The 26,120-nt window shown below is 42.3% G+C and overlaps 1 protein-coding gene across 3 annotated transcripts in view; it reads right to left on the bottom strand.

Moving 5' to 3' along the window:
* Positions 1 to 2,580: 2,580 nt before the first annotated feature.
* The window catches only part of DNAJB6 (DnaJ heat shock protein family (Hsp40) member B6), a 90,124-nt gene continuing 66,584 nt past the window's right edge, over positions 2,581 to 26,120 (bottom strand). For 2 of the 3 annotated variants that reach the window (XM_084859294.1, XM_084859293.1), the window contains 2 exons: positions 9,012 to 9,206; positions 2,581 to 4,242 (listed from right to left, as the gene is read on the bottom strand). In XM_084859294.1, the coding sequence (XP_084715420.1) occupies positions 4,160 to 4,242; positions 9,012 to 9,206 (278 nt within the window). In that variant the 3' untranslated portion in view covers positions 2,581 to 4,159. Of the gene's footprint in view, positions 4,243 to 8,766; positions 9,207 to 26,120 lie in introns of those variants that run through there. The other variant, XM_084859292.1, reaches the window with a different exon arrangement.

The raw sequence follows: 26,120 nt of genomic DNA on the forward strand, positions 1-26,120 counted from the left end.
GAACACAGACATCAGCTGGGAAGAGAGACTCTTGTTCAGCATCATTGGACAGCATGTTGCCAATCGAAGGAAGTGTGCCAATGTGGTCTTTTCTAAACAGAACAGGCATGGGAGGGTGAGGAGAGGGTGGCTTCTAGCAGGCAGGGAGGCAGGTACATGCTTTTCACAACCTCAAAGAAAGTTGGCCATGAAATCTAAGGAAACAACCTCAATTTCCTAGCCTTATCGCTTCAACAGTGGAGCATGTCCAAGACATGCCACTAAAGGTCAACCTGGAGATGCTGCCTGTCCCTTCAGAAGCCCTGAATAGGGGGAGAGGGTGTGGCAGTTGCATCACCCATTCCGCTGTTTCACCAGGCTGCTGCCCACCTGTCTCCCCCAGTGGCTGTTACAAGCAGCACGTTAATTGTTCCCCATATTTATTTATTTATTTATTTATTTATAAAAAATAAAATAGCAGCCATTTATTTATTTATTGCATTTATACCCCGCCTTTCTCCCTCTCGCAAGGAACTCAAGGTGGCTTACATTATCCTCCTCCTCACCGTTGTATCCTCACAACAACAACCCTGTGAGGTAGGTTGGGCTGAGAGTCTGTGACTGGCCCAAAGTCACCCAGTGAGCTTCCATGGCCAAGTGGGGACTAGAACCCGGATCTCCCGGCTCCCAGTCCGTCACTCTCACCACTACACTACACTGGCTCCATGTTCCCCCACCCCAACTTACAGTGATCGTGATGCCTTCGGTGTTTCAGTTTGAATAATTATCAGTGTTTTGTATTAATTGAATATACAGGTTTGACAGTGGTTTAAAATGTGCATGCCCTAATAACATTTATTGTGCATATTTGATCCATAAGAACATAGTATGTAATTTATATTTAACAGCTCAGACCAGTGACTATCAAAGGAGAGCTAGATCATATAATCAAGACAGAACTCCTGCAAGTTATCTCTTTTAAGCAGTGATTGACCTATTTGATCTCCCACCGTAGTGCACCATTAGCACAAGTAAACAATATAATCCAAGATCTAGAAAACTCAAACATGACCTACCCAAATTTCCCCAAGAAGCTCTATTAGCCGTCTAATGCAAGCCTGGCACATTTGAAACTCCCCTGACCGGTTAGCTTCCATCTCCAATGTCCCGAAGAGTCATCATTTCTTGACTCCCATTAAGTGAGAACGGAGACATAATTATGTTCCTTCACTTATTTTGTGGGCCATACAAATAACATACTCATGTTGGCAACTCATGGAACATAAAAATCAGGGTAGGGTCTAAAATGATGTTTTAGTATATTTTACATCAAAAAATTTTTTTGAACAATCACAAAAAAATTGCCCAGTAAAACATTCTCTTTTGAAATAGTATATTGAAATGATAGCTTTTGATTAATGTTTTAGGGCACAAAATATCAGTAAGATGCCAAAGAACATTGTATGTGGATTCTAAAAAATGTTCTGTGGTTTATTTATTGTTCAGTTTTTTGTATGTCTATAGTATAAAATATTTTGGATATAAAAGGGCAAAAAGTGTCTATGTGTTCACTGATTGTTAGTTTTGTGTGTGTGTGTTTTCTATTTGTGGGAGCTCATGGAAGGGGTAACAATATCTGGACATCAGGGAAGTTCCAAAATGTGCTTATGAGTTACTCCTACATATCCTATATGAAATCAGATATTACACTGATCCCATGAGTAAAACATGAGATACAAAATAAGCAGGCTATAATTATGTGGCATAAATATAATATGCAGCAGCCACTCCATCAGGCTGCAGAGCAGAGGGAAAGAGAAGCAGGGCTATTCCATCACCTTTGGCCCCAACTGTCACCTAATAGCAGCCATTTCATCAGACTACATAAAGTTTCCATCCCAGCTGATCATTATAACAAACTGACTTCAAGAACTTATGGGCCGGCACTCTTTTTCCCTTCACCCTAACTGATCCCCTTTTCCTTGTGTATCTTGTGTTTTAGATTGTAAGCCCAAGGGCAGGGACATCTTAATGCTGATCACTGTAAATCACTGTGGGATCCTTTTCAGCTAAAGAGCGGGATAAAAGTGCTTCAGGGCATAATCCTATGGATGTTTAGACAGAAAAAAATCCTACAACTCCCAGCATTCCCCAGACAGCTGGGAGTTGTAGGACTTTTTCTGTCTAAACTTCCATAGGAATTTGTACCCTTAAATAAATAAAATATCCTTCAATAATTTATCCAATTCTCATTTGAAACCAGTGAGATGTTCCGCTCCCACAATTGTTTTGATGGATGCTCTGCTAGAATGCTAAAACTTGGAAATCTTCTGATCTTCAGCCAAAACTAAACAGTCCTTTTAGCTATTGGTTTTTGTAGCTACAGTAGTTTCCCATGTCTCTTGGTCTTTCCTCAGTAGCAAATCCAATTAATGCACCCTTTTCTACTCAGAACCTTAAAACCATACACCATCTTGTTATCCAAATAAAAAAAAAAATACTTTGTGTATACAGAACTTTCATTTGGCTTAGTGCCCTGAAGTTTATTTTCTGATGCCAGGAATATTTTTGTGATTTTCATATTAAAAAGAAGCCAAGGAATAAGGGAACTGACTTTATTTCTTTAAATATTAGTAACACTGCATGACACAATTCAGTGGTATCTATGTAACAAAAAATTGTTCTGCACCTTACTTCAGATATATTGTGTCTTAAATACCCCAAAGAGTTGCATAAGATTATATTTTCATAATACAAGCATTAAAGATGATTCCAAATAAGTACCCCAAATCCTCTTGCATTATCTTCCTGACCTAAGCTACATTATTAGAGACTAATTAAAGATTTCTCCAGGAAATTTGGGTTTCCAACAGTGCCAAGGAGAGTAAGAATCACATAATTTATTGGGAGCACAAACATTCACAGGAGACCAAAGCAGCTGACAACTTTTAAGCAGGAAGAAGGCAACTTACTTACAGTAGCCATGCTTGGGAGAAATTAAAGGAACAAAGGGCTCCAACTTAGTATTTAGTTTTGAGGTTAAGGAAAGCGACGTACCATGCAAATTAAACATTTATATGAAGGGGGAATGAAGTCATCTTGCTATATCCAAATCTTTAATTTCCTAAGCAAGTATGCGCATGCACTCATCCCCCACTTTAGCCCAAACAAGAACCAACACATATTGTGTATACCTCTTGTACAAAATAACTATTCTAGATCCTAGTCAAGACTTCACCTTGCCTACGTAGCTTAAAATGCTGCCTAGGAAAGGGAGGTGAAATTTGTCAGGCCAGATGTGGTGCTATTACCCTAACATTACTTCGCATGTAGCACAAAAACGTCTTCATGATATCCAGCGAATGGAACTAGGGTACTATTTCAAAGTACATCTGTTATTTGTACTTTGGCTCGATAGAGTTCAAGGGATCATAATAAACTCACACAGACCAATTTCACAAAGCAGCTCATTGAAAAACTTCTCTCTCCAATCATTACAGGATGGTATTCAAGATGCAAAGTACATAAATAATGGTGTGTGTTAAGCAAGGGAAGTCAATCACTTTTTCCACTGGGGAAAATGCAGAAAACCAAGTTTGTTCAGGTGTTACACTCAAGGTAAAGTTAAAACTTAAATCCAGATCTCCTGAGAGGGAAATTTAAATGAGAAATATATTACGGTTCAATTTAGGTTATTAAAAAAAAGTCAGAATAGTCCATGATCAAAATGGTTATTTTAAAAAATAAAGACATTGTTTACAACTTCATAGTCCTAGAAGAAACACACTAGACTACAAGAAGCTCTAGCTCCAGGAAAGGAAGAGGTCAAAAAGTTCCACAACATTTCATTTTCCGAACTTCAAAAATACAACATATTTCTAGCTAGAATCTGCTTATTATCAGACATCCTGATCTTAAACACACTACTTGGAAGTCAAACCCACTGATTTAAATGGAAATGACTTCTATGGAGCAGGTTTCTGACTGGGGTGTCTTACAGAAACTCAAGCGAATCTGTGGTGCTCAGGCATAATAGTGCAAGTTTAGTGTACTTTAATCAGGAGTTGTCACCTCCCTTGCTAAGTGAGAATAGCCATAAGAAAGATATGCACCAGGAATCTGGGTGGGGTCAAATGGTACGACAACAAAGGGTCAGTGTTTTAGGGCATCGGAGTCCATTTTAATATGGTGCCTTGGCCGACTTCTTCTTCTTCTGTTCCTCCCTCAGCTTCTGCTTCTTCCTCTTGCTGACTTCTTTGTGTCCTGAGGAGACATGGCTTGTAAAACATTGTTCACATAGCAGATTTCCTTTCATTAAAGCAGAAGCATCCCAACTTAAAATCCATTTCTCTTAAAATATGTGGCAGGTCTTCCCTACGGAGGCACAAGCAAATTGTGTAGACAAGTGCAAGCTTCTCCCTCTTCATTCACTCACCGTTCCCTTAACACCTGGTCTACCATGCTGGCTTCACCACATGGAAGCTACTCCTGTTAAGGTAACTGGCATGGCTTTACTGCAATAGCCTCCTGACTGCATTGGGAGTTCACACACCTGTGTTCCTGACACAGAAACTCTATCAACCATTTGAAGAGTCCATATTGTAAATATTTCTAAATGTTATGGATAGGTCATGGAGATATAGCTACTGGGAGGCTGTTTGCCATGTAGCCTTGGACGGGAAAATGAATGAGTGAAGTGTGCCTTCCAATGCTTCCAGACTGATCTAAACCTTTGATCCTCCCTCTCCTTGCTGGATGGGGATGATGCATGAGTTATAGTCTAGGCAACCAGGTTGGGGAAAGCTGCTGTAATCTATGTTGTGGATTTTGCCCCCTCCTTTCTCCTGTGATCTCCTTGGCCCTAGACTGTCTGCCATTAGTTGAGTTTTTGACAACCTGCATTTACCTTATCTGGTTAATTCGTTTTTATTGTTACCACCAGTTTTACTAAAGCTCCTTTGACACCATCTCTCTCTCTCTCTCTTTTTAAGGAATGCCTTTGAAGTTTGGAAAGATGGGAACAAAATGTTCAAAGGACTTCAAAGCCATTCTGGATTACCCCATTTTCTGATAAAATGTGTATGAAGTTCAAGAGAGAGACTGTGTGTGAGATACCTTTAAATTTGTTTACTGTTCAAACTACTGAATGACCCTGTTTGCACGATCAAATTAAGCCACCTATTTAACCCACGGTGGTTTGTTTGGTTGTGCAAACCGGCCCTAAATGTGGCATTTATATGCTACATACCAGTTGCAAGGAACCCACCCTTTAAGCAGTTCTGTCCCAAGTATACTGTGCCCAATGTCAACTGGGTGTCTGAGGCTAATCTGCACTCAGAGTCTTGTGCTGCAAGACAATCACAGCATAGTTTAAGGTGAGCCACTATAGATCTCCTTGTGCAAGCAGACCAAAATCAAGCCAAATAGGCTTCACTGGGGGAAAGCAGCCATACATCAGAACAGGTGGGTTTTCATTTGCCTTCTGCTAAAATCTGAAGTGCCACAAATACTTTACAGCAGAGAACACCTACTACTAAGAGGCTGCTCTCTAGATAATGGCCTCCAAATCTAGTCTTCCACCTTCCTTCCGTGCTCAGGTTCTATTATAAATTCTCTGCTTTGCCTGGGAAATAAATAGAAATCCAAAGAGATGCAACAATGAAGAATGGAGTATTCCTTCATTTCATGTTTTAAAAACAATTATCTTGTCCTTACAAGTGAAAAGATTGGATTACCTTGATTAAAATTTGGTATGGCTGGAGGTCAGAGAAAGCTGGTTTTTTGGTGGGCCACATTGAGTTCGTCAGTTAGTCACCTTCTGGTCGTACTACATGCGACCAAGCACAACGTACTCTCATATTTCAGGGTGAAATTATCCATTGTGTTGTTTCCGTTATAATTCCATTTTTGCTACTTTAAAAATGGGGAAGCTACTCAGATTGTTTGTTCAGGATGATCGACTGAACTCAGTGGTGATTACCCCACAAGGGGAGCCAAACCATGAGATACTCCCAAATCACGGTCAGAAGGACCATCAGAAGGACCATCAACAGGCTTCAGAAGCCTTCTAACTGGGTCACCAAATTGCTAACAGGGGGCAACAACAACAATGCAACAGAGTAGTTCCACTTCCAGATACAAGGCTAGAACTGACAGCTGGATCTCACACAGGAGGCAAAACTTCATAGGTGTCCGTCTCAGTATGGACTTGGAGACCAAGTGGGGCAAGTAGTACCAGAGTTCTACAATATCAATTGTAGAACATATGACGTTCCCTTGTACTAAATCAGAACATCAGGCCATTTTGCCCATACAGCTGACTGCAACAGGCAGCTTTTTAAGGACACAGGACCATGCTGGTACCTGCTGCCCAAGATTGATTTCCATCTTGAAACCAAGATTGGTTTCGATCTTCTGGATGCAAGACCTGTGCTCTGCCACCCAAGAACCAACTCTCAAAAAGGCTGGACAGTGACTAAGCCCATTTTTCTTGATTGGAGCTGGTCTCTACCATGCACAGGATAAAATAATGATACTTACCACATAAAGTAACGTCCTTAAAGATGCAAGAATCTAAATGATCAAGCATTAAGATATTTGAATCTGATATTCAATGGCTTCTAATCCCTTATTTAAAACAATATTAGTTCCCCTTCCCCCCGCATTTAGAAGACGAACAAAGTCATATACACACATTGGATTCAGTTTTTCTGTAGTCACAGCAAGGATGTGATTCTCATTTGTACCCGTGTCACATGCACTCCTTGGCTCGCTATTCTAACGCAGCTCAAGTTGTACTGCACATTGACGTGTAGTGTATCTAGCCTTTAAAAAAATGATGTGTGGTTGTGGGAGATGGGGTGGAGATTTGACAGCAACTGTTTAACTTGCCAAGCAGAAGTACAGATGGCTTTGATGTTAGGGTGTCAGGCTACAAACAACAGTGAGACAATGGCATAGCGGCAGCTGCTACAGATCCATTAGTGTTATTTTAAAAATTCACCCCAATAAAGTTTTTACTGCATTCAGGGGAAAAAACAGGGTGCTGGAGCATTATCACCCACCAGCTTGCTATTACCAGAAGCTGTCGCCTGTTTGTTCATGCAACTGCCGCCATGCCAGTCGAGGCCACAATGCATCCTTGATACGTGCAGAACCAAAAGCAAACTTGGCAGTTTAGACTGGGGTACTGATAACCTCCATGAGCATGGGGGGATTTGGGAGGAAAACAGGCAGAGGTTTGAAGGACCTGTCGTGGCCCTTGGACCACCTATTGACAAAAAGAGCTCGAGAGTGTAATTTTAACTGAATGGCATTTCTCTCACTCACTCTTGATCTTGCACAACAAAAGCTTCCTAAGAAGGTCACCAGGTCACCATGATTACTCTGGCCTCACTGGATTGAAAGGATGGAAAACAAGACCTTGAAGGTTCATCCAGCCCATACTTGCATTTTCATAGCCTCCTCTCCCTGGAGATTAAAATTTCAGTACCTGGATTGCAGAACACCACAAATATAGGTGCTGAAGAAGATGCAAGAGGCTAGAAGTGACTGCAGGTAAGGAATAATGTGAGGTGGGAAAACTCGAGCTAGCTCTTCAGACCTAAAGGACTGGGACAAGCCCATTTCCCTTCCTATTAGAGACGAAGGTGTTTCACCTTGTTAGAGGCAAGGTGAAAATAAGCTATCACAGAACTCCTACACTCATGGCAGATGATTTATCTTATACAGGGCAAGTGAATCAGCCAGTCCTGGCTCCTCAATCTGTATACCTATATGATACGTGTCTTTGTTGCAGTCACACAGTGGGTTGGATCCCAAGATATCTTTCCTTTGACAGACGGAAATTTTCCTCCTTCCATCAAAGGAAGAGAATCTTGGGCTCCAACCCTGTATTTGTAGGTGTGTGAAATATCCCTCAGATTGTCACCTGTTCTCAGTTTAAATTATTCTTGTGTGTGGAATTGCTCAACACAAAGATAGCCATTTTCTCCAACTCCCCACCAGCCAAAAATTGGAGACAGGGAGGTGGGATGCGGGAGACGGAACCTGGCATGGGGAACTGTGAAGGGTTTCTTGAAAACACAAAGCAACGTTTTCCAGCAAGGATTCTAAGCCATCTACGAAGAAAGCAGATTCAGTCGTGCAGCCGCCACCAGAGTACAACTCTTTCTCATTTTAGCATGCACATGAAACAGACTGGATCAGCAACTTAGGGCACAATCCTATGCATGTTTAGACAGAGAAAAGGCCTATAACTCCCAGCATTCCCCAGCCAGCAAGGCTGGCTGGGGAATGCTGGGAATTATAGGCCTTTTCTCTGTCTAAACATGCATAGGATTGCGCCCTTAATGTATTTGTCTCTTCCATGATGACAGCCAGTAAAAGCAAACAGGGCATGAACAATGGATTATTCATGTTAAGGCGCTTGTTAATACTGGATACCAAGGGAAGCGTGAACCTTGCAGTATTAATCTTCAAATGAGGCACTTTAGATCTGGCACTGATTGAAACGAAAGAAATGCCGAGTGGGCTGCTCCCCATGTCAGCTCTTCGGTCAAATTGTACACTTGCAAAAGAAAATGAAGGGGTGTGCGAGCATTAAAAATTCTAGTTAACAGTGCAAAAAAAAAAAAAAAGCCATTGAGGCTGCTAGAGATGTGCAAGAATCCTGGATTTAGAGCAAGGAAACTAAGCAGAACGTCAGTTCCTAAACAAAGTGTTGCAATGTGCAGTAAGCTTTATGCACTTTTTGGGAGAAGGCATTAATTTTATTTGGATAACTTTCGCAGCTGAGTGGGGTAATGTGAATGCCCAGCGTATCCTGAAGCTCGTCTAAATGCAAAGGAAAAACAGCACATGAAGCGCTCGATTTTAAATCAGTATGCAGCACCGTGATCTGACTGAGCTCTTTGCTGGCTTTTGGCTAACTGATGTATCTTTTTTTAGTGGTTCCTGCTTTACCATCGGTTCCTGTTTTTCTACTTGTTCCTCCTTTTTTACCGGTTCCTCATTCACCCTTTTGTGCACACCTGATGAATAAAGGGGACTCTCCCAGCCGGTCATAACCAAGTCACCATCCTCATCGCTGTTACAGTGAAAGACATGCTTGGGGTAGGTGGCAGGCTTCAGGGACTTTGGAGAACGAACATTAGCAGGTTGGAAAGGCAAGGCATTTTGTCCTCTGCGTCTGCATTCGTCTGCAAAAGCTTCATCGTCAGCTACACCTGAGGGGGGGGGGAAAAAGCAGACCATTCAAGACAGAAATGAGCTGGCCACTCAGGATGGCTTTGTGTTCAATGGGGAAAAAAAGAAAAGCCAGAAGTCACAAAGCCTTCAACCCAACCTTAACTGTTGTCTTGAGCAAGTCATGTAAGCTCTTTACACCTCAGTTTCTCCATGTGTGACACAGCAGTATTTCTGTCATATGGGCATGTCCCTGCTGCCCTCATTTAGCACAAATGATGACTGGGTAACTGCACTGCTGCATCTTAAAATAATGGGGTTAAAAATAGACCGACCAGCCTCCTGACAAAGGTTCCTACAAGTACACAATACTTTCCATTTTGAAGAAAATTATATAGGTGGCCACTCTGCACTTTAATTCAGATTCTCTTTGAGCATGTGCAGAATGGTGAAGAGATACAGAGCTAGCATACACAGCAGATATTGCTTTCCAGAAGGTTCCATGGTCTGAGCACAGCACACAATGGCCATGTCTGGAAATTAAACAGTCACTAGAAGGAAGTCCTATGAAAACCTACCACAAAGCAGACTGCCGCAGTTCCATAAGTCTGCAGTAAGATTTGATCAATTTACCTATTTTCCTGAGCATTCAGAAACAGTGTCAGCAGGTCAGTCATTTAACTGTAGTACTAACTGAGGGGTCCTATAAAACAAGACCCATTATAAGGAAACACTGTCCAAAGACAACAAGGGGAGCCTGGTAATAGTAAAGAGCTGACTTTGGAGCAAAAGAAAACTTGAGAATTGTGAAAATGAAGTACAGGAAGAACATACAAAGGAAGAAAAGATTTGTGGAGGGAGACAAATGATCCTGACCATTGCCTGGGATGTTATGATACAAGATCTTAAGTAGGACTATCCACATTTATAAGTGGAGATTGTCAGCTCCCATGCAAAACCCTACACATATGTATCTAGCTTTTATGGCTTCAAAGGCTAGACAAAGCATATAGGCAATGAAGAAAGCAAGTGATGTGCCTCCCAGAGTTCTCCAAACGTTTTGCCAGTTCTCTAAAACAAGCAATGAACTGAGATGATATATTGCAGTTTGCATAATTTATAGCAGATGTTTTGGCTTCTCACGGCACAGACAGTGGGATGTAAACAGGTTACATGACCCACCATGTTTCTCCAGTCACATCTTTGGATCAAGACACATGCCTCATTGCCATGTTGCCCTAGATAGTTACCCGTGGGTTTGAAGCAGGTGAATATTAGTGCAAAACAACAGTCCTCTAGATGAGGCTATCACATCAGCACCATGCTGTGAGATGGCCAGGACCAAATCCAGAGAGCTGTAGTCTGGGTGCATTCTGGTTATGCAACAAGCTAACAGAGGCCAAGCGACATGTAAAGTAATCATTTGCACAGCCACCCTGTTTTGGACAAATGAAGTTTCTGTAATGTTTTCAAAGGCAGCCCTACATACAACACATTAGGATAACCCAAACGGAAGGTTACCCCAGAGTGTGAATAACTGTTGCAAGGCTATTTCTGTCTTGGCAGGGTCTTAGCTGGTGTATCAGCCTAAGCTGATAAAAGGTGCCCTGAGCCACTTAGGTCCCCTCGGTCTCTAGTGATAATGATGGGTCCAAAAGTACCCCCAAAATGACAAACCTGATTCCTGAGGGAGAGTGCAACCCTTTCCAGAACAAGGTGAACACCACTTAACTGGACAGATGAGCCACAGACAAACTGTATCTCCCAGCAGTTTCATGCAGCTGTTGAAAAGGATGTGGGATAAAACCCTGACAAACCCCATAGCTTAATTGCCATAGGGAAGAGCAATAATTCTCCAGCATCACCTTCTGGAATTAGCCATCCCAGTAGGAATTAGCCATCCATTGCAATACAGTCCCCCTACAGCCTAATGCAGACAGCCTTTCAAGAAAGGTAACACAGTTGATAGTATAGAAAGCCACTGAAAGGTTCAAGGGAACCAACAGGTTCACACTCCCTCTGTCCCTCACCCAGCATATGTTATCACACAGAGTAAGCAAAGCAGTTTCTGTCCCAAAACCAGTCCTGAAGCCAGATTAAAATGGATCTTGAAAGTCAGTTTCATCCAAGACAACCTGGAGCCAATTTATTCACTCACTTGAGCGCTTTTGCCCAGGAAGGGGACGTTGGCAAATGGCCGATGTTACAGAGGCGCTTCAGACACACTGGCTCTCCAACATGTGTATCGTGTGATATGGATTTAATTGGCATGACCCTTACACTTTCACTCAAGGAATTATTTTAGTTTGGGAAGGCACAGCCTGAAAAGCTGCTAGGAATGCTGTTAAGAGGCACAAGTTAGATTAGATTTGCTTCCTCCTTGATTAAAGAAGGTTGCTCCCTGCAACCGGGAAGAACATGCAAAAAGCCTGCCTGATTGCCACACCACTACCCAGCTGACTAATCTACAAGGGTACATTTGTCAAAAACAAGTCCTGCCAGACAAATCTGATCTCATTTTTTGATCAAGTAACCTCCCTTGTAGACTGTGGGAATGCTGTAGACATCATATACCTCGACTTCAGCAAAGCTTTCGACAAAGTGCCCCATGATATCCTGATGAGCAAACTAGCTCAAAGTGGGCTAGATGAAACAACGGTCCAGTGGATCCACAGTTGGCTACAGAATCGGACTCAAAGAGTGCTTATCAATGGGACCTTCTCAAACTGGGGAGAGGTAACGAGTGGGGTACCGCAGGGCTCGGTCCTGGGCCCAGTGCTCTTCAACATTTTTATTAATGACTTGGAGGAGGAGGTGCAGGGAATGCTGATCAAATTTGCAGATGACACAAAATTGGGAGGGATAGCTAATACTTTGGAAGACAGAAACAAAATTCAAAGTGATCTGGATAGACTGGAGCGCTGGGCAGAAAACAACAGAATGACATTTAATAGGGACAAATGCCAAGTTCTGCACCTAGGAAAAAGAAACCAAATGCACAGTTACAAGATGGGGGATACATGGCTCAACCACACTACAAGCGAGAAGGATCTTGGAATTGTTGTCGATCACAAGCTGAATATGAGCCAACAGTGTGATGTGGCTGCAAAAAAGGAAAATGCTATTTTGGGCTGCATTAATAGAAGCATCACTTCCAAATCCCGGGAAGTACTAGTTCCCCTCTACTCAGCACTGGTTAGGCCTCATCTGGAGTACTGTGTCCAGTTCTGGGCACCACACTTTAAGAAGGATGCAGACAAACTGGAGAGGGTTCAGAGGAGGGCAACAAAGATGATCAGGGGACTGGAAACAAAGCCCTATGAAGAGAGACTGAAAGAACTGGGCATGTTTAGCCTTGAGAAGAGAAGACTGAGGGGAGATATGATAGCACTCTTCAAGTACTTGAAAGGTTGTCACAGAGAAGAAGGCCAGGATCTCTTCTTGATCATCCCAGAGTGCAGGACACGGAATAATGGGCTCAAGTTACAGGAAGCCAGATTCCGGCTGAACATCAGGAAAAACTTCCTGACTGTAAGAGCAATATGACAATGGAACCAATTACCTGGGGAGGTGGTGGGCTCTCCCACACTGGAGGCCTTCAAGACGAGGCTGGACAGCCATTTGTCAGGGATGCTCTGACTTGGATTCCTGCATTGAGCAGGGGGTTGGACTCGATGGCCTTGTAGGCCCCTTCCAACCCTACTATTCTATGAATCTATGAATCTATTTGAGTTAGCCAATCAGAAAGCCCACAGGAAAAATAGTCCTGTCCTGAAGCACCCCTGCCTCCTAGACAAGTCAGCCAGATGAAACACTACCTGAGCACCCTTAAGGAAACCTTTCATTTTGGTTACTGTGCTACGCTACTCTGCACAACCAGCTAGATGAAAATGAATCAAGAGGCAACTTACCTCCCTGAGCCTTCTATTCAGTTGCCCAAACAAAATGATTGTTCCCTTTGTTTTAACTCATCCTGGGTCCAGCACCTAAGCCATCAAGCTTTGCATTTCCTTTGTTTCAAACCCCATAACTGCCTCGGAGTTCAGACAGTCAATATTAATTCTTTCTGTTTGGGCATCCCTCACATCGGTGTGTCACAGCTCTGCAAACAACCCAGGGTTTGATCAACTTCCTTGTAACTCTTCCTTAGCACAATTCTCTGGTCTACTCTGGCTCCTACCCCATATTTCCAGGGCCAGAGTACACTGATTTCCTGCCTCATTTGCCCCAGACAGATGCTTTGTATACCCAGAGAGAGAAAGCTCTGTCTCCAGCAAAGCACTGCACTCAGTCCAGCAGCACGTTCCACATGTAATGCAACACAACCTACTAGCTCCATCCAACCAATAAAGTATTTAGGGGAATGTGACCTATGTGCGAGTCGTTGGTTCTGAGTCCAAAGCTGGAACTGCTCTTGCAGGGAGCGTACAACATTGGGAAGCGGCTACCAAAAAGTCTGAAGTTGAACATGCAATTCATGAATCTAACTGGAAACTCTAAGGAGGAGCCCAGTTGGCAAGGCTCTTCATCTAAATCTGTTTTTAACCAAATTGTGCTAGCTCTGGGGTCTCTAATAATGGCATAGACTCCATTCTACTTCCCCATCATTACCCATCCAAAAGCCTTTTTGAGGATGTCTCTGGACAACATGGTGCAGGCAACTGTCAACAATGTCACGGTGGCATGAGGCATTTGCCCCATTATTTAATTTGGAACTAAAGCTGAGAATTCTACAGGTAGTTGGTGCTGACAGTGTTTTACTAAATCCTGGCAACCAATCAGGAACAGAAATCCTTTGGGTTCTCCTTCCTCTGAAGTCAGGTAATTATAGCTACTCCTGTTTTATTCCTTTCCTAACCTCCGAAATCTATCAATTTCAGCCCATCATTTTCACCAGCAACCAAGCGTCTTTGATCATATAGCCTTGCAATTCCCTTCTCAGCCATTTCCATAGCACCACCTTCTCCTTTCGTAAATGCTAGCAGGTGGGTATGCGAGTGGGCAGGTATCCTAACCAACCCATTTTTCTCTTCTGTAATGAATGGGCACTGAGAACAAAAATCTGTAAAAACTAAAGTCTATGTTTTTGAACTTTGAACAAGGGCTTGAGCTAATTTCTCCATTTTAAAAGTAGCTATTTCCCATTTTAGTAAGAGCATAAAACTGGCCCTCTTAGACCTGCATCAGTCATTTTGTTGTCGTTTATTCGGTCAGTCACTTCCGACTCTTCGTGACTTCATGGACCAGCCCTGCCCACGCCAGAGCTTCCTGTCGCCCGTTGCCACCCCCAGCTCCCCCAAGGTCGAGTAAATCAGTCATTACACATGTATATATGCAAGTGGTGTGTCTATGTGAATGAAGACATATGGCAATACCTATAGTTTTTATTTATCTCCTTAGTCCAGGTTGGGTTTCTTCAGGAGCAGCCTGACCTTTTAAAGAGGCTGGTACTGCCCCCTCTCTGAGAGGAATTTACAACTTCCTGGACCCAACCAGACAGTCCCTCCCTGCTAGATACAATAAGCCAAGAGGGGCAAGGGTCAACTTTAGACTTCCATGCTTTTACATACATTGCATATCTGTTTTAACTGGCTGTTTTGACTTGTTTTATTTGCATGGATTTGCCAGAGTTTGAAAGACCCTGTGGGAGCCCCTTGCAAGGTAAAATAAAAGCTCAAATGTTACTACCATTAGGAATAAAATCCTCATGGGGCAAGCCTTAAATGTTGAAGAACTTAACCAAGTGATGCCCCAACCACAGAAGATGCCACACCCTGAAGAACATCCTAGTTTTAGTGAATGACTCACTCCTTGAAGCAACGTATAAAGTAGAAAGGAACAAGTCAGATGGAGTAAGACAATAGGAAAACTTTACCGATGAAAAAACATTAAGAAAAATGAAAGAGGTGCTGGAACTTCTATCACATTCAGTTCACCTTGTTAATCATGTTTAATAAATACTCATTAAGCATGGTGTCATCCAAGGTGGTGCCACATTCTGTGCATGTTTTTCCTACTTGCTCATGCACCAGCTAGTCCATCAAGGATTGGATTGAAATGACTAGGAACTACTGTGATGAAGAGCACTATGGAGTAGCATTAAAAATAAGAGCTGGTACAAGGGGAAGGCAAATCCTTAAGAAATATTAACGGAACAAATCTAGGATACTTTTGGATCACATCAGGCACATTAAGACAATAGTACTCAGACTAAACTGACATCTCTTTCTCAAGCAGGACTCACATGGAAAACTGTGTAGTTTCTCATGCTAGCTTGAAACTAAACTTTAATTCTTAGGTTGGAAGTAACTTAAATTCCCAAAGGCATCTTCTCTTACACTCAGTTCTATTTCTGAATAATGGAAACAAGTGTTCTACCGAACAAGGACGACAAGGACTGTGAGGCAAATACCAGGACAATATTAAGCAGTACTGCATATAAACACAGTGATGAAGGGCACAACCCTATCGAGCCCCTGGTGATCAGAAGCCCGAACCTGGAGGATGGGGAGATCTTCTCCCGCCCTGTATTGGATGTGTGTCACAGTCCAGTGTGTCACAGCTCTGCAAACAACCCCATTAGACTATTTCCATGCCCACCAACATGAGAAGATACTTTTCTCTCAGTCATTCCAAGGTGCTACCATATTTGGCTAGTAAAGATTGAGGGGGTGGGGGGAGACACAGTAGGGAATTTTTAGGCGAAAGGTCACAGCAGAGGCTTTCCTCCTTTACTTGCCAGCCCTCAAACCATCTTCTGTGACATTCAATGAGTATTTACCATAAAACATTAACAGTCAGAATCCAGGGGTTGTATCCAATGGCATCATCCTGCTACCGCAAAGCTGCTACCACTTGTGGAAATCCTGTTTTTATCTTTGCTCAAGTGTCAAATCCAATATTTTGATTCTGTTTGCACAAGACGTTGCACAAGCTGTTCTACAAATTGTTGCACAACTCATTATGACTTCACTAGACCAGGTGTGGCTTGTGCTAGTTCGAGGTTATATCCAACATTATCTTGGGGGAAAAATGGCAAGAGATGGCACAACCGCTATCAGAACTAGCCCAAGCAATACCTAGCCAAAGTTGTAATGAGCTACGTAACAGCTTGCACAAACAGAATCAAACTACAGATTTGACATTAAGGATAAAAACAAGGTTTCTGCATGTGGTAAAAGCTTTGCACTAGTGGAATGACACCACTGGATACAACCCCAGCACAGCAATATTCCTTGTAATTCAAGCATGCTAATGCCAAAGCATCACAGATATTCCTTACAGTAATTATACTGGAAAAAAATCAGGGTTCTTTTACTACAACGCAGTGAAATTTTTTTTTTAAAGGGATTCCTTCTTCCCACACATTAAGAAGTACTGGCTTTATTCCATTCTGACCTAGTTACAGTAAAATGCTCTTGTGAAAAGAGTTCTTTAGCAGAAATTCTAGAATTCAAAGCAACTGATGATCTGAGTGTTAAAACTAGCTGCCTCTTTTTTCAGATTGTTATTTCCACATTTAACTGTAAAATAACGTACATGGTAGTACCAATCATGCCGATGTTTTAATCGGTGACTTCTTTCTAAAAAGAGATGTGTGTGACATAACAGTTTGCCTCTGACTTTTTCAGCCATGCAAGTCCCTTTTGGATAAGAGTTCATATTTAATCGACATTACCTAAATGGCCCAGTCCTAAACTAAACAAACGAAGAAGTGCAGAGAGTTATTCTAAAATAGCAAACGCTTGGTGAATTTGAACAGCAAAGGCTTCAGACTAGAGGTCAGGTTAGGATCTTAATATGGCATAAGAGTATGTCATGGTATCCTAGGCGCTTTGCCCCAAATTCAGTATTAAAACAGATGAGTGACTGCTTCCGAACCAGGTCTGTCCCCTGATCATTTCTGGGGAAGATGACATGTGATGTCATAGCATAGTAAGAAGCAGAGACATCACCTTGCCAACAAAGGTCTGTCTAATCAAAGCTATGGTTTTCCCAGTAGTAATGTATGGCTGTGAGAGCTGGACTATAAGGAAGGCTGAGCGCCAAAGAATTGATGCGTTCGAACTGTGGTGCTGGAGAAGACTCTTACGAGTCCCCTGGACTGCAAGGAGGTCAAATCAGTCCATCCTAAAGGAAATCAACCCTGAGTGCTCATTGGAAGGACAGATACTGAAGCTGAAGCTGAAATATTTTGGCCACCTAATGTGAAGAGAAAACTCTCTGGAAAAGACCCTGATGCTGGGAAAGACTAAAGGCAAAAGGAGAAGGGGACGGCAGAGGAGGAGATGGCTAGATAGCATCACCGATGCAATGAATATGAACTTGAGCACGCTCCGGGAGAGTGCGCAGGACAGGAAGGCCTGGCGTGCTATGGTCCATGGGGTCACGAAGAGTCGGACACGACTGAACAACTGAACAACAACAACAACAACAACAACATTAGCTGCACCCAATAAGTCAGAGCAGGGGATGGAGCAAAGCAGCAGCCACACATCCACAGGAATGGCTAGATTGACTGAAGCTATCCTAATATTGCAAATGCGTTTGGATAATTTATTGAAATTGCTGTTAAATGAAGCTTCAGTATTTAAAGGCATGCCCCCAAGGGTCTTAATTCCTGTTTTGTGAAGCAAACTAAATCTGCAGAAGTTACATTTAACATTTCTCAGAGTCGCAACAATGTGAATTAGCATGGTGTTCTATTCGGTTACAGCCAGTAGAACAAAAAAGACAAATCCCCTGTCTGACAAATCCCTGGATTGTTTGAACACAATCCTCTTATCTCCAGGGCAAGGAGATAAGAGAATGAAGTATACATTCTAGCCAGTGGAGGGCAATGATGCACACTGAGAAAGCTCAACAGTGAAGTCATCTATCAACACTTGAGTATGAATACGATTTAAATGTATGCCTTATAAAATTGATGAAAGGCATGTTGACAAGACAGCACATTTGCTGAGGATGCCGACTTCACATTTATTTGGACACTCTCCGATGTCAGAAGCAAAACTGTGTATATATACTCTGTACACTTGTGAAAGGGAGAAAGACAATTGGCAGCCAATCTATGTCCCTGATAGGTGGGAAGCCCTTTAGCAGCAGCTTTACAACATGTAGCAATGGCTTCCTGCTTAGAAAGCATTACAAAAGCCTCTGAGATATTTAGAGAATAGGTCTATTGATATGAAGACAGCCAACTGAAATCCTCATATTCAGAAGCAGTAGGCACCATTAACTCCCAGGCAAGCAACGGGAGAGGGCTATCATCACCTTGTTGTGTTTTGAGTTTCACAGGAGCATTTGATTGGCCACTGTTGGAGACAAAGAATACTGTACCAGATGGCTCTTGGTCTGAGGGAGCATAGGCTGTTCTTATGTTCTGTCAAGTGCCAGTATTTCAATAGATAGCACTGGCCTGGGGCCAGATTATCTGCTTAGCCGAAAACTTGCAGGGTTGGACATGGGAAAGCCTGTCTCTTAGTTTCAGTATCTGCAAAATGAATGCTTTCCAGGATTGTTGTGCGCATCAGTGATAAGGGCTGTAAAGAACTTTGCACACTTGGTATGAGAGAGAAATGATTCATTTCCCCTATAATCGGAGATACGCAGCAGGATGATAAGGCCCCCCGAACAGAATTAATAGATGTTAATTTGCTGCCATTTCTTTGAGTTTTAGTGTCCTGAACATTTTAGTATGACATGCGGTTGAAATTATCAGTACCGCACAGGTCAAGCCTGGGATTCATCTTACAGATCAGAAAGGACTCATTTCTGCATGCATGTAGATGTGGTGTAGCAAGCACACCATCAGGATGGCTTGGAGGGAAGAGACTATCCCAGTGCCAAGCGTACACTCTGCGGAGTATTTTTAGCATGGGCACCAAGTGACTTTTCAAAACAGACTCGCTGTCAACGTAAGACTTCGGGGAGCTGCCGCTTCACGTGTGTTGGTGGCGCTATTAATGAATGCCAGCACTGTGCAAACTTCAAGGTTCTCATTGGAGATTCCCCAGTTAGAGAGAGGGAGTGCGTATGGTAAAGCAAGACTGAGCTTGCAATTCCTGTGGTGAAGCAGTAATAAATTTATCCCACACAAGGTATGACGGAAGCAGAACACCAATGTGGGATGTTCTCACAAGATATACAGCTTCTTTTGCCACACCCTGACCTGAGGCAGCATCTCATTAACTATGTGTTGTGTATGTGTGTGTGTGGGGGGTGGTGGATGAGAAAGGGTGTTCGTTTTGTCCCATTCTGGGATATGCATTGCAAATACAGTTTAAACTTTTGTGCAGTTGGTGGGAGGAGGGAGGACACACTTAGTTTTAAGGGCATACACAGCACATATCAAATGCTCTTATTTCCAAGGCAGGAGTTCAGCAGGTATTTCTAATTCTTGTTCAGTCAATGGGGTGCAAAAATATGCCACTATATAAGCAACTTAAAATACTCTCCCCTTTCCACTTCTCAAATTATACATTCCCAAAACATGGTTGACTACTCTGCTGCGACTCTTCAGGGCCACACCAACACTGTTGTTAAAATTAGTAAAATAGGAAAAGCTGTTGTAATGTCTTGAAAATGTACTTTCAAATGCTGATGTCGGTATTTGCGGAATTCTGAGAAAAAACTCAATTCTATCGCAGCCTCATGTCATTCACCACCACCAGAAGTCACATAAAAAGTTATCTACTACTACCAGCCAAGAAACATTCTCCATACACCCCACTGCCAAGTTCCCAAGGCTACAGTGTATATTTACATAGAATTTATTCTTTTTGTTTCCTTTATATCCTACTTTTCTTCCATGGAACTCAAGGCAACACACATTGGGTTCCCAAGGCACTGACCAGGCTCAGACTTGCTTCACTTCAGAAAGGTTGCTGCATCACAGTGCCTCTAGTAAAAAGTATCTTCTTATTGACTAGGTTTAATATTGTTTTGCCAAATGAATTATACTGCAAGGTTGATGTAACCAAAATATTGTATAACTGAAAGCAAAGGACTACAGTGAACTGCACCCCAATGAAAGATTTGGCAAAAGTGGCTGTCAGAGAAGGAAAAAGCAGCATTGAATGGTAGCAAACATGCAAAGAAAATGGAAATGGGCATCAATTAGCTGCTGCAATGTTTGGGATTTTTGAACAGAATTTAGAGTATTTTGCCCAAATATTTTGCCAAGAGTAGAAATGGAAGATCAACACACTGAAGAGGCATACATCTAGGCACAGCAAAGCCAAAACTCCAAGTTCAGGTTTTGCTATTTTTATTGTTTTTTAAGATAGTATTGGTTTTTAGTATGTACTTTATTATTGTGCACCACCTTGGGAGGGCTCCCAAGAAATGAATGAATGAATGAATTCAGGGTTTTCTCCAAAACGAAGCAGGTTACACACAGCTTTAAGAGGATAGCTCAGATGTCCAAGCTACTACATTTTGTACTACAGGCCCCATTCACAGCATAAACTATAACATGCATTCCTAGATCATTGAATATAATCGAATGATTACATAGACACATTCTTGTTACGTGTTTGCTTAGGAAAACACTGAATGAAGCCCCCCAATTTTAACATTCAACACTGATTTTAACAGCCTGAAGGCCAAAAATGGCAGGCTGTATTTTGTGGAACTCTCTCCTTCTTGCTCCTCAGAACACACAACCAACTTTTCAACAGTAGAAAGGATGCTTAAAACCCCGGGGGCAGAAGCAACTGTGCTGGGGAGGGGGGGGACATCTGTGGGGGAGAAGCCAGCACTTCCTAAGCTCTCCCGGCTCACGCTAGCTGGGGTGGAAGGTGGTGGGTGTTTATTCCCCACCCCCTCCACACAGAGGTTTCTTTTTAGCGTCCCTCTCATTGACACCAATGGGAAGGAAATAGCTCGAGAGCTGGCATAGTTCCTGGCCCTTGATTTGGGCATGTTGGGGGAAATGAGGAGGCACAGGGTGAACATCCATGGCCACTCCCAGAATGCCTGGGCCTGCTGCTGGAGCAGTGACAGCGGCAAAGCTTTCCACCACTGCACTGGGGGGTTTCAACCTGCAGATCTCCCTCTCCTCCTGCAGTCAGAAAGAGAAAGAGGACTGCAGCATCCTATGGTCCCTAAGGTGCCCCCCCAGAGAACACAGGTTTGCCTCTTAAGTATTTTTCAACACAGGGTACCCTCAGAGTTCATAATACTGCCAGCCCTACTGTTTGTGAAAACGCTTCTGAATACTGAGATTTCTCTCTCCAGCTAGTGTTTGAAATTCCAGGAAAACACTCAACACTCCAGCAACTCCAAATAAGGTAAAGTTATAAAAATCCATTTGCTAAAAAGCAAAACAAAAAACAGTAGTGCTTTGCTATATTCCATGATGTATCCTCCTCTTTTTTAACAACTTATGTCTAGAATACTCACAAAAAGTATTCTAGAATTTAATAGTACATGAAAAATCATTTTAGAATTTTCTGACCAAAATGTGCTTTGTAGACAAGAGGCTGGAGTCATCCAGGAACCACTTATGGAATGTCAGAACAGCTGCAAAATCAGTAGCCTTTTAACAGTTCTTTAAAAAAAACAAGCCAGAAGGGATTTTATGAATTTACAGCATAATCCTACACATGTCTACTCAGAAGCAAGTCCCACTGAATTCAGAGGGTAAGCATGTACAAGACTGCAGCTGTAGTATGGCATTTTAGCTGTCATACTGCAAAATGTGAACATTCAAATTATCTGATATAAATTGGGGTAGTTTGTGTCCTTGCCTCCCCCATTTTGGATAGATTTTTCCTTTTAGGGATGACTAATTAAACCTAGGATTTTCTATAATCCTTCACCACTGTTAGGGGCTAGATGAACTATTATTATATAAAAGATCCAAATTTTGAACCTTGATACAGGATAATTGACATTCTACCTAGTTATTGTTCCTATGATGCTTATAATTGGGGACTCCTGGATATTCCAAGAGCTCAGAACATAGTGACTGGCCCCTTATGGCAATACAAGATGAGTGGTCATTGGCAATGCTAGCTAGGGCTGATGGGAACTGGAGCCCATCATCAACTGTAAGGCCAGATTTTCCACTCCTGGTTTATAGGACAGTAATTTCCAGTGTGGGGAAGAATGCCTACCTCTAAGTGAAGGCAGAGGCTTATGGGCATGGGGATGAGATGTATGGTGTGTGTTTTTTAAAGCAATACCCATTTTTTCCTTTCAATGCTCCTCAGAGAAATCTTTTAGAGTTGGAGTGCTATTCTCTTTACTAGTGCAACATGTTAACATGTTGCTTATACTGAGGTGAACAATCTTTCTAGAAGCTTCCAGTAATCACACTTCACTCTATGCCCATTGGCATTTCTGCCCTAGGTTTTGTCCCAGTTCCATTCTCCTATATTCCATTGTCACTAAATGCTAAGGACTCAAAATACATGTTCATTAGACTCTAGGGTATCAAAGAGATATCACATTAACTCTCAATGGTATCTCAATTTTGGCTTCATTTTTTATGGATTACATTTTATCCCATGCTTTCCTCTAGGAACTAGAGAACAGCATACATGCCTCCTACATCCCCCCCCCCACACCCCTTTATCTTCCCAAAAACTCTAGTTGGTTTTGCTGAAAGATACTGCCTGGACCAAGGTCACCCAAGGAGCTTCAGGGGATCTGAACCCATAGAATGTTACCTCATTCTAGATATTGGAGCACACGAGCTTTAGTAGATGCTACCTTACTCCATCTCTACAGATCTATAAATTAAGACACTGGAGTGGTCTCAGGTTGGGATGTAAATGCCAATGATACTACAAGGACTGATCAGTAGGAGGATAAGAATATTGTGGTGTGTAATTTTTTGTGAACTGCCCAGAGAGTTTCAGCTACTGGCGGTACAGAAATGAAATGAAATAAATAATACGACGAGAGAAATGAAGGGGAAATAGAAAAATGGAAATGATAGTGGTTGAGGGTAGCAAACCAGATGAAATAGTACAATAATAGTTTTCTAAGCCATGGGAACATGGCCGATGCATCAAGGACAATTCTTTTCTGGCTTAAGAAATCTCAGTGATCTCACTCTCTTCTTTCTTTGACTTCCAATCCAGCTACTTTCATGCTAACTCACTGTGTTCCTACAGCCTTGCACAACACAGGAAGACAAACTGGGAAACTTCCATTCGTCCTTATCTCCTATTAGCAAATATGGGCCCAAAAGAGCTCTTCCAAAAATTAATTATTTCAAGCATAATAATAATAATAATAATAATAATAATAATAATATATAATTAAATATAATTAAATTATATTGTATAAATGTTTATACATTTTATTTTTATAAATTATAATTAAATATAATAATAGTGCTTGAAATAATTATAATTACAATATATAGTGTTTGAAACAATTTATTATTATGGTTATTGTGATGATTATTATAGAAACCAGAGAAGGCTTTATAGCAGACAGTGATAATCAGAGTTGCCCTATAATGAAGAACATCTGACATTTCAGCTCCACAGAGCAGGGTCCTTCTGATAGTTTTTGCAGCACTCTGTTAGAGGCTCCTATTTTTGGAAGATTTGATCTGGCAGGCCTAAACCTCAAACTATTTTGAAACCAAGCTAACTCTTAGAGTTGAAGAATGCTCAACAGTTTGCCAAACAAAAGCTCTGCAGAACCAATGAAGGCACCGCAGCTTGATATACAACGTGCCAAAGGTCGCAGCCTGGACATGACAAGTTTCATTTTAATGTGTTCCTTTCAGCTCAGTTCATTTCACATGCTGAAATGATTGCAGCAGCACAAACAAAATAAACATTGTTCTCCTAATTCTAAAAGATAATACATTCTTGGGCCCCCACCCTATCTAATGTCAAGGACCAGCTGAGCCAGATAGCAGACTGTGTAGCCTTGCACTGACAGAAATGCTCTAATTCCCACCTTGCGCCAACTGCACATTACACAAGACCATATATGCAACACATCTATGGAAGGCCTAAAGTGGTCTAGGTGAGCAGACACAGTGCCTGGTATGGGAAGGAAGGGAGAGTGTCAAAGTTAGTCAGCATCCTATCCACCCATACCAGGAATGAGACCCCTCCCTGCACTTAGACACTAAAAATTAGTACTCCAGGACAGCTCTGCACAGCCCTATGGGTAAAATCACTCCTCATCCCATGCATTTGTGGTATAAACACCCCACCCCCCGAATCTCCCTCCCCAAATCCTGACACCGATGCCCCCAGGCCTGTGCTCCATAAATTCTCCTCAAGCCAAAACATAGGAACAGGTCCCTCAGACCAGGACAGGAAAGCAAACACTGAACTGGAGAAGCAAAGAGGCCACAGCTAAACAAATGTAACAGACCATCACCATCAGTACAAAGGGGGCACAGCCACACACAGACAGTGTAAAAGGCAGGATACCAACCGGACAGGTAGCAGGGTAGGCTCCTAGTAGCTCGCACAGGCACAACCTCAAGCGAAGGGGCAGCTACATGAGCAGAAGGGCAGGGTCAGGCTTTTAGCTTCCCAGTTTGGCAACTTTTACCGAAATTGTGATGGTGTCCTATTGGGGCTAAGTATATTGACAGCAAAGTGTCCCATTCAAATCTCACAACACCCATACGCTCACCAGAGGTGGGCCTTAGGCAAGCCACTATTCTCTCAGGCTCTGCTTCCCCATCTGCAATATGGGAAAAATAATACTGGCATACCTTACATTACAGGATTACTGTAGGGAAGATGTTTGTGCCTTGAACGTTTGGAATGTAGGATATAAATTCCAACTGTTATTGTCAGTAAGTAGTTCTCACCTTCTGATAAAAGCTGCCTTTTTTTTGGGTGCCTGTGTCATGCTTAATCATTTATTTTGCAGTGGTTGCTTTGGCTGGTATTTGGCACTCAATGGACTACTCATTGCCACGTCAGGATGCCCAAACGTGTTTATATGTTTACTCAGCTGATGGCAAAATTTGCTGACTGGGAATGTATAGTTCCGCTAAATCTCATGCAAGCCCCAGAAGCACCCATCTTATACGTCAAGAGCACAACTCTCATAATAACACAGCAACAGGTCTTGTGCAACAGAAATTGTAAACTCCTTTAGAAGAAAGCTTGACTGCCTCAAGGAAATACAGCAAAGTTAATCTTGAAACTAATATCTCTAATTCCTTAAAGAGCAGGATTAACTAAAAGGATGAAACGGGAGGAATAAGGAGAGAGAGAAGCACTGTACTGAGACTTCTCACCCCTGAAATGGTTTATATCACAAGAGAAAATCCTGGAGGGACACAGAAATGGGACCCACCCACATGGTCCTTTCTATCACCACGTGCCTTCTCAATGACTGGAGAGTCCGATGAAACTTAGAATGCCCACAGCCACGAAGCAAGTTAAACATTCCACTATGGACTGGAACACTCATAGAGGTCTTATCACTAAATCAAGGGTGGGAAATCTCTGGCTTCTGGCTCAGATGTGGCCAGCAGGTCTCTCATCTGGCCAGCAGGTCTCTCCTCCCAGGCTCACCCACTGGGAGGTGTATGCTTGTATGTAAATGGGGCTGCCCACCCACATTTGGCTTTGGCCCCACCCACCACCAGGCATAGTTGTTAGTTGTCTGAACTTAAACATTTTAATTGAAAATTTTATCTTTTGATTTTGAATGTTTTTAACCAAGATGTTTTCTATTTTCTGTTTGTGTTTTAACTGTGAACATTTTGTATTTCAATTTGTATGTTGTAAACCATGCTGAGATGTCTTTCTCATCAAGCAGTCTGAAAGCAGATTAAGGGCACAATCCTATGCACGTTTAGACAGAGAAAAGGCCTACAACTCCCAGCATGCCCCAGCCAGCAATGCAGGCTGGGGCATGCTGTGAGTTGTAGGCCTTTTCTCTGTCTAAATGTGCATAGGATTGTGCCCTAAATGAAATAAATAAAATAAGCAAACTATGGCTTTAACAGG

Source organism: Heloderma suspectum, chromosome 5 (genome assembly GCF_057233095.1).
Source record: "Heloderma suspectum isolate Gila_16-S chromosome 5, 16-S_ref, whole genome shotgun sequence".
Taxonomy (NCBI): Eukaryota; Metazoa; Chordata; class Lepidosauria; order Squamata; family Helodermatidae; genus Heloderma; species Heloderma suspectum.